Source organism: Panthera onca, chromosome C1 (genome assembly GCF_046562875.1).
Source record: "Panthera onca isolate mPanOnc1 chromosome C1, mPanOnc1 haplotype 2, whole genome shotgun sequence".
NCBI lineage: Eukaryota > Metazoa > Chordata > Mammalia > Carnivora > Felidae > Panthera > Panthera onca.
In genome coordinates this window covers 217,265,596-217,277,653 of record NC_138346.1, presented here as the reverse complement: position 1 = coordinate 217,277,653, position 12,058 = coordinate 217,265,596, and the positions used below count along the sequence as shown (strand labels likewise).

Below are 12,058 nucleotides of genomic sequence, written 5' to 3'. Positions count from 1 at the left end.
TCGGAGGTTGCTCGAAGAGTTGGAAAATAGAGTTGGTTAAGGGAGCGTGTATTGCTTTGGGAGCATCATCGCAGGACACTGGCTGTATCACACGGGCATTTACCCCTTGAGATGGTGCGGTCACGTGGCTAAGGTGGCTCTCGGTGGCATGACGAGGTGATGGCCCACTCTAAGGGAGGCCGGCCGCGCCTGAAAGGCTCAGAGGAGGGGCCCTGCTACCACGGACGTGCCATGTAAGGCTGGACAAGCCCCCAGATGAGAAGGCTACTTGGGAGTACCCGGAGGACACACGTTCGTAAGGAAGGCACAGCGAAGGTGCACCTGCGTCACGAAGAGGCAGAGCAGCGGGCAACAGCAGAAGACGCCGTTTCAGGAGCAGGACCACTGTCATCCCAGGATGATGGACTCCAAAACAGGAGAGGCCAGATGGCAGCGCTTAACCGTCAGAAGCCGGGAACTCAGGATGATTGTACTGAGTGGCAGAGACAAGGTGGCCACCAGGGAGGCCTGGGCCACAGAGAGTTGTGATGGCCATGAAAACAGCGTCCCAGCGTCCCAACATGGGCGTGGCTCCGTCTGTATAGTTAGAGGAAATAAAGAATGCTTACCGGGGCCTGTGGCATCGGCCCCAATAAAAAGCAATGATTCCTTGCCTGTCTTCCATTACCTGAGACAATTTTTGGGCGTGGAACCCACCGACTGAAGGAAGGCTGGGCCCCCAGGACTTTGCAACACGAAGTAAATGTATATAATACTGATTCCTCCTGGATTTCCCCCCAAGAACCAATGGCCCTTACGTGGCTAACTGTGCCCTAGGGGAGGTAGCATGTGTGAACGTTTCCTGGGCCATTGGACACAGAGTCCAAGTTCATAAGGATCCTTGAAGATCCAAAGTGTCGTCACATACCCTCTTCGAATGGGAACGTGAGTGACGGGGGCCAGGTCATTAATGGAGCCCTTCCTGGTCCTGTCGGGCTCACAGTGGGTCCACCGAGCGTGTGAACATTTCACACATGTGTGAACATTTCACACATGTGTCATTTCTCTGGTCCCCCAAAGTATAATTGGAATACAGAAACTTGATATTTGGGACCACCCCCACATTAATTCTGTGGTCTGTAGGGTAAGACCTATCATAGAGGGGAAGGTCAGGTGTAAACCTCTCAATCAGAAACTTCCTGGGCTTTAGGAAATTACCTCTAATCTAGGAGGGAGCAGTATTATGATGTGTGGGTTAGGAGAATATAGAATGGTGAGGGGCGCCTAGGTGGCTCAGTCAGTTGATTGTCCGACTTCGGCTCATGTCGTGATCTCTCGGTTCATGAGTTTGAACCCCAAATCGGGCTCGTTGCTGTCAGCACGGAACCCACTTCAGATCCTCTGTTCCCCCCTCTCTCTGCCCCTCCCCTGCTCACACGCTGTCTCTCTCAAAACTAAATACACATTAAAATAAAGAAAGAATACAGAATGATGAGGGGCATCTGGGTGGCTCAGTCACTTAAGCATATGACTCTTGGTTTCAGCTCAGGCCGGGATCTCACGGTTCGTGGGATCGAGCCCCACATCGGGCACGTGAATTCGCTGACAGTGGAGCCTGCTTGGGATTCTCCCTCCCTCTCTCTCTCTGCCCCTCCCCTGCTGCAAACAAAATCAAAGTGACAAACGTGATAAACGGCATTCTATATTCTTTTTTTTAATTTAAGTTTATTTAATGGTTATAGAATGGTGAGACACGGGACAGTTAGTCACTGTGGTTTTGTTTGCACAACTATATACACATTATAGCATCCTCTGTGCCTGAGCCAAACTCGACAAAGTCATATTAACGAGATTGGGAAAGTGAAGGACTCAGCAGAGTATGCTTTTAAGCTGGAACTAAAGAAAAACCTGAAACAGAGACAACCAAGACTGGGGAGCCTCGGTGGCTCTGTAGGTTGAACGTCCAACTTCGCTCAGGTCATGATCTCGTGGTTCGTGGGTTCAAGCCCCACGTTGGGCTCTGGGCTAACAGCTCAGAGCCTGGAGCCTGTTTCTCCCTGTCTCTCTCCCCTCCCCTGCTCGTGTTCTCTCTCTCTCTCAAAAATAAATAAACATTAAAAAAAAAAGATGAATGAAAGCATAGTGGGAAAATATCTGTCCCTTAATTTAAACCCCTCCCACACAATTCTTTGTTTAGAAGTGAAGCACTACGGTGTGTGTGTGTGTCTGTGTGTGTGTGTGTGTGTGTGCGCTCACATCATTTTCTTAAGTAGGGTGTTAATTTTGGAATCGAAGGATAGTTAGCATCTGTTAACAGTATGTATACTAATAAGTTACTAAACTTATCATTAAGTTACTAACGAATTCTTTCTTTTTTAAATTTTTTAAATGTTTATTTACTTTTGAGAGAGAGACACACAGAGAGTGAGCAGGGGAGGGACAGAGAGAGAGAGAGAGAGAGGGAGACACAGAATCCAAAGCAGGCTCCAGGCTCCGAGCTGTCAGCACAGAGCCCGATGCGGGGCTCGAACTCACTAACCGCGAGGTCATGACCTGAGGGTAATGCAGACGCTCAACTGACTGAGTCACCCCGCGCCCCCTTTCTTCCTTTTTTTTTAAGTTTATTTGAGAGAGAGAGCACGCACAAGTGGGGGAGGGTCAGAGAGGAGAGAGAGAATCCCAAGCAGGCTCTGCACTCTCAGCAAGGAGCCCAATGCTGGCCTTGATTTCGGGAGCCTCGAGATCGTGACCTCAGCTGAAGTTGGACGCCTAACTGACTGAGCCACCCAGGCATCCCTTTAATTATTTTTTTTTAAGTGCAAACCTCTGAGAAAATTGGACGGCCACATGAAAAAAAATGAGACTGGACCACTTTCTCACCACATAAACTCGCAACGGATTAAAGACCTACATGTGACACTTAAAACCATAAAACTCCTTGAAGAAAACACAAGCAGTGATCTCTCTGACATCAGTCGTAACACCTTTCTCGACATTCTCCTCAGGCAAGGGAAACAAAAGCAAAATTAAACTCTTGGGATTACATCAAAATAAAAAGCTTTTGCTCGGTTAAGGAAACCATTAACAAAACGACTCGGAAACGTACTAGATGGGAAAAGGTATTTGCAAACAGCATATGTGATAAGGGATTAATATCCAAAACATACAAAGAACTTATACAACTCAACACCAAAAGGCCAAATGATTCGATTAAAATGGGCAGAAGACATGAATAGCTATCTATCCAAAGAAGACCACAGATGCATGAAAAGATGCTCAACATCACTCATCAGCAGGGAAATGCAAATCAAAACGACGAGGCATCACCCCACACCTGTCAGATCGGCTAAAATCAACAACCCCAGAAACAACAGGTGTCGGGGAGGAGGTGGAGAGAAAGGAACCTTCTTGCCCTGTTGGTGGGAATGCAAACTGGTGCAGCCACTGCGGAAACGAGTACGGAGGTTCCTCAAAAAATTAAAAATAGAATTATGACCCAGTGATTCCATTACTGGGATCTACCCAAAGAAAACAAAACTCTAATTTGAAAAGACATAGGCACCCCTATGTTTATCACAGCATTATTTGCAATAGCAAAGATAAGGAAGCAACCCAAGTGCCCATAGATAAAGACGACAAAGAAGGATAAAGGAGATGTGAGATATATCACATATATATATAAATGGAATATTATTCAGCCATAAGAAAGAATGAGATCTTGCCATTGGTGACAACATGGGTGGACCGAGAAGGTATCATGCTAAGCAAAATAAGTCACTCAGAGAAAGACAAATATGATTTCACTCATAATGTAGAATCTAAAAAAAACAAAACAAATGAGGCACACCTGGGTGGCTCAGTCAATCAGTTAAGCGTCCGACTTCGGCTCAGGTCATAATCTCGAGGTTCGTGAGTTCGAGCCCCGCGTCGGGCTCTGTGCTGACAGCTCGGAGCCCGGAGCCTGCTTCGAATTCTGTGTCTCCCTCTCTCTGCCCCTCCTTTGCTCACGCTTTCTCTCTCTCTCTCTCTCTCTCTCTCTCTTTCAAAAATAAATAAACATTAAAAATAACTTAAAAACAAAATAAATGAATAAACAAAGAATAAAAGAGACAAAAAAAAAAAACCACACACTCTTAAATACAGAGAATAAACTGGTGATCGCCAGAGGGGAGGTGGGTGGGGGATGTGAGAGAAAGGGGATTAAGAGTCCGCTTATCATGGGGAACACTGTATAACGTATAGAATTTTTGAATCAGTGTATTGTGCACCTGAAACTAACAGAACACGGTAGGTCAATTATACTTCAATTTTTAAAAATGGTTAAAAAAAAAGGAAAGAAAAGAAAAAAAGTGCAAAGCTCTGCCCCCAAGCAGGATAGGCTAGTAAATCAAAACAGTGTAGATTCCCAAAGTGGCAAACATTGACGCCACTCTTAAAAGGCCTAAAGTGTGCATCATAGCTTAATTTCAGTCATCTCCAGGATGCCCCATGCGAGGTTCAAACTCACAACCCTGAGATCAAGAGCCATGAGCTTTATGGACTGAGCCAGCCAGGTGCCGTGTTTATCACAGCTTAATTTAACCAGTCTACTTCCTATGAGAACCGGATGGATCTTCTGCAAACTCAATCAAGGGGCAGCCCCAGTTTCAGATACCGTTTCTTTTCATTCTTGTTTTTGGTGGTAAAATACCCAGAAAATTCACCCTCTTCACCGTCTTTAAGTGTGCGGTCCAGTGGCATGGAAGCACATTCACGTTATTAGCCAACCAGCATCACCATCCGTCCCCGGGACTCGCTTCATCTTGCAATCCTGGAGCTCTGTCTCCACCGAACACTAACTCCGTCTTCTGTCCTTCCGCCCAGCCCCGGGAACCCACAGTCCTCAGACGCGGTGTCTTTGCCCGAGCAGACTAACCTGGCCTCGGGTGTGTATGGTGCGAGGCTGTTGACTCAGACACAGGGCATCCGAACCCCTGGACGCGGGAGCTGGAAATCTGCATTTCACAAGCTTCCCAGAAAGGTGTAAAGGAAAAAAAAATGCCGTAAATACTGTAAATGTTCGTGTAAATATATAGCTTGTAACATAATAGCCCATAATGAATGGATGCAGTGAATGGAAGACATTTACCGTGTTATTGTCATTGAGCATTCTGGACTCTTACATTTGACCATGGAGTGTCTACTCTGGATTTAGCAGGAAGCTGATGAAGCTCAAGCTTGGATCTGCTCCCAAGGAAGGGCATAACCTAGTAGAATGTTCTGGAACGGAGGAAAGGCCTGGGTTGTCACCAGGGAGGTTTTCTGTGGAAGTGTGCCTGACAAATTGCTTGAAGAGAAACCAAAAGCACAGACATCAGTCTGCAAGCGCCACTCGTCTGATGTGATTTATTTTTTCACTGAGTATTTTCATACTGAGTCTGTATTTACAATTTTATATTGGAATGTAGCCGCACAAAACCTAGGTCTGCCTCTGATTTCTGAGGTCTAGAATGGCTCTTTGTTCTTTAATAACTTGGTCCCATTCTCCCTGAGGCTCGTAGTATGCCAAGCACCAAGGCAGGTGGTCTGGGCCCACCCTCCGCAACAGAACGAGCAGCGAGCACATACTCGGCTGGGAATCTCCTTCCTTCACCAGGGAACCCAGCCTCACAAAGCTGTGACCAGCCCCTGGGGCCCCTGCTCCCTACTGCCCCCCAGTGGATCTCAGGTGACAAGACACCACCTGTACACTGGGTGTGCCCACTAAGTGCCTTTCTCACGCCGCTGAAAGTGCCTGGGGCTTTGCCAGGGCCTCTCAAAACCCAGAGCGAAACTGGTTGCTCACTGGGAACTCTCAGTGGGTGGCAGCCTTCTCCCGCACATCACATGCCCTGGCAGCTCCCTGCAGGGCGGTCACTTGGCTGTGCAGAGGGATACACATGCACACACACACACACACACACACACACATATGCAGTCAGTACCCCAGAGACACAGCCACACTGGTAAGCGGCCAGGCCAGAAGTAAAACCAAGGGAAAAAACACCATTGGCTGGGTTAGTTCTTTTCTGGGATGTCTATAGCAACCTAGTATGTTTTGTTTTGTTTTTTTAAAAAGGCCACATAATTTGCAACAACGTGGATGGAACTGGAGGGTATTATGCTAAGTGAAATAAGCCAGGCAGAGAAAGACAGATACCATATGCTTTCACTCATATGTGGATCCTGAGAAACTTAACAAAGACCATGGGGGAGGGAAAGGGAGAAAAAAAGTTACAGAGAGGGAGGGAGGCAAATCATAAGAGACTCTTGAGGACTGAGAACAAACTAAGGGTAGATGGGGGTGGGGGAGAGGGGAAAGTGGGTGATGGGCAGGGAGGAGGGCACTTGTTGGGAAGAGCACTGGGTGTTGTATGGAAACCAATTTGACAATAAATTATATTAAATATAAATATACATATATATATATATATATATATATATATATATATATATATATCCACATAAAGGGACTCCTGCATGGCTCAGTTGGTTAAGCCTCCAACTTCAACTCAGGTCAGGATCTCTCAGTCTATGAGTTCAAGCCCCTAGTCGGGCTCTGTGCTGACAGCTCAGAGCCTGGCCTGCTTTGGATTCTGTGCCTCCCTCTCTCTCTGTCTCTCCCTCTCTCAAAAATAAATAAACATTAAAAATTTTTTAAAATATGGCCACATATGGATGTTTCAAATAGGAGATAGTTGCCCATGATGGGGAAGCCCCCCTCTGTCTTGCTGCTGTCTCCAGAGTGGTCACCCCAAAGCATGGGGGAGCGGGGGAGGTTCTGCAGAGCCGTAGATTTTTTTCCAGACATTCCCCGCAGGCTATGTTCATTCTGATCCTGTTACAGATAAACCAGTGGGAGACTCATTGGCAGAGTCTGGGCTTCACAGGCAGAGCAGAGCAATTTGTAAATGTTTATTAGAGGATCCCTCCTTGGCAACGTGCTCTTTATCCTCCCTCATGGAAATGAGATTTGACCTCTCCAAAGTAACTGGTGCCGGGGAGGGGGGATGTGTGGGGTTTGGCCCGAGTTTCCCAGACAGCTCAGTGCTCTGGTTATCCTTGGGCCATTGGATCATTTCACCCACTTGTTTATGAGAGACACAGGAGACTTTTGTCCAACCAAGCGTGATAACCAGACAGTTAGATTCAGTCATGGGATCATAGCAGAGAGGACATCATAAGTGCTGGTCACCGGACACGATGTGGGCCTTGTTAAAGATCATTAAATGCCCCTCTGAGTGAGGCAGCCTCCCCCACGTAGAAAAAGGCTGCACTGCCCTTCGTTCACCTTTAGGAACACCTGGGGAGGAACCTGAGGGGGTCCTGTGGAGGAGGCTGGTATCATCCCTGTTTCAACAAGCCCAGTTCAGAGGACCAGCTGAGAACTTGTGGGCAGCTGTTGCCCATTCCGACTGGGAAACCGGCTTCTCACTGCAGGCCCAGAACCTCACCTGCCTGGGCACGCCTCAGCTCCTTGCCAGGGCCGGGGTAGCCACCCGGTCCAGGCTCCCCGGAACGCCTGATCCCATGAGTCACAGGCCTGTCTACACTCCCCTCCTTCCCGGCTGCTTGTCTTATAGCTTGATTGGCATCAAGTCAATGGGAGTCACAGGGTTGAGGACCCAGGTGGGGCTCAGAAGCGAGAAGTGGCAAATATGACCCAAAGAGGGAAAGGGGCCTCTGGTCGGCCAGTTCTTACTGTCTTCAAACCTGTGTCAAAAGATATTACGTATTGGGAACAAGGACCCTGCTCAGTGTGCACCCAGCGCGGAGTCCTCAACCCAAGGAGGAAACCTGACATCATGTGGTGGGTGTGGGCTGCCCCTCCTTATCCACCTGCTCCTGGAGACTCGGGAAAACAGGCTTACATTCTCAGGAACAGGGAAAACCAGCAGAAACTGCTCTTTCCGTTCTCCCCACCCTCCCCCACGTTTGTCCCCGGGACGCACAAGTTTTGGTGGAGCCGATATGCAAAGTGACATTAGGGACTAGGGGTGGGAGTCGGGGCAAAAGGACTCCATACAGCTGGGGTCCAGTCACACTGCCTGTTCGTTAGCTCGCGATGTTTATTAGGCAGCCACCACGTGCTGAGTTCCTGGGGGTCACAGAGGCGCACTCAGCCCTCGCCCTGCCCTCTAGGAACTTACAGTCTAGCCAGCTGGGCCTGAGAGGTGGCAGGACAACACCTCTGGCTGGGGGCGCACCTGTTGTCTTTTTTTTAATTAAAAAACATTTTTTTAATGTTTTTATTTTTGAGAGAGAGAGCACGATTGGGGGAGGTGCAGAGAGAGAGAGAGAGAGAGAGGGAGACACAGAATCCAAAGCAGGCTCCAGGCTCTGAGCTGTCAGCAGAGCCCTATGCGGGGCTCGAACCCACAGATGGTGAGATGATGGCCTGAGCCGAAGTCGGACACTCAACTGACTGAGCCACCCAGGCGCCCCTCACCTGTTGTCTTAACACTGACTCCTCCGAAAATGCCCACAGCGTCCCACCCAAATCAGTGCCCAGGCCACCATGGATTTGTGACATAGTTGGACTTAGTTAACATGCCTGCCAAGTCAGCTCCTCTTGTCCATAGTGCCCTGGTCCCTTGCTCGGGATGTTGGACTGGGGATGGCCGGGAGGACTGCCAACCTCCCTCGAATGCCCAGTGAATCCTCGTAAAACAGGAACATGCCCAGCAGGCTGCAGCTGCCCCCCCCCCCCCCTGGGCACGCAGGACTGGGGACCGCAGTCCCCTCCCTGAGTCTTCTCAGGCTCCCCTTGTTTCCATGCAGAGGGAAAAGAAGCCCGAAGAACAAGTTGCTTCCAGTAACTTGTCCTAAGGAGTAGCAGGGAGCAGTTTGCAAGAGAAAATGAGGAAAGGTGTTTCCCTGCTCCTTTATTTGTTCTTATCCCCTGAATTTCTGCCGCTCTGGGTGACACACAGGCCCTGCTCACCTCACATTGGCATGGACTCTGCTGGGCCCAGGCCCTCCAAGCGACAAGCTTCCTTAAGGCCACAGGGCACCCTCCTTATCCCACCCCTTCCTCATACCCCAAGACCCCCTAGAGGTAACTTAACGCTGGGGAAGTAAGTCCAAGGCCCTGTTACAATGCCCCCAACCCCAGCAACACAGAGCCTTGGCTGCACCCGGTCCCTATAACTGAAAGCATGGGACAGGAGAGCCCAGGAGCAGAGGTGATGGCTGCCGGCCCGTAGAGCCCCTCAGGCCATTGCTATTGTGTGTCCAGAGGTTCCAAAGCTGAGCTGTTAAGGAGCCAGGCCCAACTGGGAGGGCAGTGACCAGTCAGAATAGACGTGAGCTCCTGGCCCAGTCTTTGGGCTGGTGCCAGCTGCCCAAGCATGGCTGGCCCAGTACCAGGGCCCACCTCCAGTCGCTGCAGTGGGGGGCTCCTTCCTCCCTCTGCAGCCACCTGCCCCCTTCGCCTCCACCTAGACGCACCCAAGTTGGGGTGAGGCTGGGCTGCTCCACTGATTGCCTTAAGCTGAGCCCGCATGGCCTTCAGTCGCCACACAGATCCCAAACATCCAGGTTCCGGCCTGTGGATGCTGGGCTGCTACCTCGTGACGGGACCGGCAGCTGGCCCCACGGGTTTCCTCTGTCTGCCCAGCGCCCCAGGTCTCTTGCAGCCAGCAGGGTCCGGGGACTGGCTAGGGGGCTACCAGGGCCTCCAGAGGCCGCGGGGAGGTTCAGGGGGCGCGGGCGCAGGCGCGGCCGGCGGGGAAGGCGCGGGAGGGCCGCAGGAGTCCCCAGCGCGCCCCCCGTCGGGGGTGGTGCCGGCTGCCCTCCGCCGCAGGTGCTCCAGCAGGCGAGCGCTCACGGCGGGCTCCAGGACGCGGCAGGCGGGCAGCACACGGGCCAGACGCGCCAGGCAGGCGCGGTAGCCCTCACCGTAGCTGTCGGAGGGCGCTGCGGACGGAGAGAGGCGTGAGGCACGCGGTGGGGCGTGGGGCAGGGCTGCGGCGGGGCGGGGCGGGGCGGAGGGGTCACTCACCGGGCGCTGCCGCGGGGCCGGAGGACGCGGGCAGCTCCTGCAGGAAGCGCACGGTCATCTCCAGGATGTCCGCCTTCTCCAGCTTCGAGCAGTGGGAGCTCTGCGCCCGGCCACGAGGGAGAGGGGCAGAGACACGGACAAACGAGACACATCTCCGGCCGACTGCCGTGAGCGCCGGGGTGTGGGGCGCGCGTGGCCGGGGGTGGGTCGGCCCCTCGGCGCCAGCCACGCTCGGGCTCGGCCTCGGGCGCCGCGCGGAGGCCCCTCGCCGGCTCCGGGGACAAGGGCCCCTCGGCCCACCCGCCCTCCTCGCTCTGCGCCCCGGGAGTCCCCACCCCCGGCCCCCGAGAGCCCCGGCACCCACCTCCCTGCCCAGCAGCGGCAGGATGAGCCCCTTGAGTTGCCTCAGGCTCGCGTTGATGCGCGCGCGGCGGCGCTTCTCCAGCAGCGGCTTCAGGCTCTGCGGACGGGCGCCCAGGCCGAGGTCAGGCGGGTCGCATCAAGGTCCCCGCCCCGGCCGCCCAGCCCTCAGTCCCCAGCCCCTACCTTGCGCAGCTCCGCCGGGTCCCCCGCCCTCCGAGGCAGCCCCATGCTCTGCGGAGAAGCGGCGCGCAGACCGAGCCGGGAGGAAAAGAGCAGCGCGCAGCGGGGGCAGTCCCGGGAGGGTGGCGCACCGAGCCCGCCGCCCGGCTTTAAGGAGGCGGTGTCGCCCGCCCCGCCCCGCCCCGCCCCGCCCCAAGGAGTCTGGCGGCCAGGGGTCCCACCTCCCGTCTTTGTTCCTTCGCAGGGTAGGGGCGAGCGGGTGACTGCAGAGCCCCCCAAGGTGCTGCCCTCGTGCGGCCTTCGCATCCCATCTGCGGCGCGGTCGCGGGCGGGGGGCGCACCCGAGCACCTGCAGGGGGTATGTGGGCGCCATCGGAACCTGAGCTTCCGCGGTCGGTCCTGAGCTTGCTCCTTCATTCGCGCCCAGCACCTCCTGTGAGCCCCGCCCCAGGCCGGGGCGGGGGACCTAGCGGCGGCAGGAGTTCCCACGTAGGTTTCGAAACAAGGGGAGGGACTCCCCCCACGAGTAGCTCTGCCGACTGAAGGGCTGAGCTGGAAGGGGAAACCGAGGCCCAGAGTAAAGTGTCAGCTTGCTCGGGCCCTAGCCTCTGGGAACTGGCCGGTCGCTGGAGGCCTGCCCTGGCTCTAACGACCTCACAGAATCTTCCAACGGCTCACCAACTTAGGGATCATTGGGTTCTCCCGTGCTCGGATTTGGATGGGTAAACTGAGGCCCGGAGAAGACGAGGCAATCCAGGAGCCCTGGGCTCGTTTTCATTTCAATTGGCTCCAGCGGCGGGTTCCTACCCGCGAGACGGTCGGAGTTCACGTGACGAGCGGGGCGGGGCGGTCCTGGGTGCCCCCTGCCCGCTGTCCGCCTCGGCCCCAGCGGTCCGCCGGGCCCGCCTCCGCGCCGCGTGGCCGTTGCTGTGCCAAACTGGCCGGGCGTCCCCCGCCCATCTGCTCGGGGCTGCCCTCCCCCAGCCGGCTGGCGGGGCAACGGACAGCCTTGCGGACTGGGACTGCCGGCCGACCTGTGGGCGAGTGGGGGGCGAGACCCACAGACCAAGGGCCAAGAAGAGGTACGCCCGGGCTGGACCGACAGGCGCTGTCCAGGGTACTAGACGGATGTCCTCCCTCGCTGCCCAAACCCCATCTCTGTCCCCTACCCCCCGCTGCTCGCTCCAAGTCCCCCCGCCCATCCCCCCCCCCAGCAGGGCCTGAGAAGACCGACTTGGCTATCAGGAAGGGGCCTGGAGCAGTCGGGGTGACCGGGGAGCTCAGGTCACCCATCCTCATCTGTGACACTCAAAGGACCAACTGGTCACCATTCATGGACCACGTGCTGTGTGCCAAGCACCTGTTAGCCCCCCCTCCATTAACCTCCATAGCAGTCGTAATTATGAGAACAAAATTCCCAGCAAGGCCTGGGAATGCCTGAGCCCCTGTCCTCCTGGCATCATTGAGCCCAGGGTATCTATGGACCAGCCCCTTCCAAGTTAATGAATTGTTCTT

At 53.9% G+C, this 12,058-nt stretch overlaps 1 protein-coding gene across 1 annotated transcript; it reads right to left on the bottom strand.

The window, feature by feature from the left end:
- Nucleotides 1-8,866: 8,866 nt before the first annotated feature.
- On the bottom strand, nt 8,867-10,672 carry HES2 (hes family bHLH transcription factor 2). Its single transcript, XM_060625352.3, has 4 exons — nt 10,547-10,672; nt 10,365-10,460; nt 10,001-10,100; nt 8,867-9,915 (listed from the first exon to the last, which is right to left on the bottom strand). The coding sequence occupies exons 1-4, from the start codon at nt 10,589-10,591 to the stop codon at nt 9,665-9,667; spliced, it is 492 nt and encodes a 163-aa protein (XP_060481335.1). The 5' UTR covers nt 10,592-10,672; the 3' UTR covers nt 8,867-9,664.
- Nucleotides 10,673-12,058: the final 1,386 nt, after the last annotated feature.

Excerpts from the sequence above, each read along its gene's own strand:
- HES2 (XM_060625352.3), bottom strand. The coding sequence starts at position 10,591 with ATGGGGCTGCCTCGGAGGGCGGGGGACCCGGCGGAGCTGCGCAAG. Across the intron at positions 10,101-10,364 it reads TGCCGCTGCTGGGCAGGGAG|AGCTCCCACTGCTCGAAGCT; the intron begins GTGGGTGCCGGG and ends GGCCGGGCGCAG. Across the intron at positions 9,916-10,000 it reads CGGCCCCGCGGCAGCGCCCG|CGCCCTCCGACAGCTACGGT; the intron begins GTGAGTGACCCC and ends CTCCGTCCGCAG.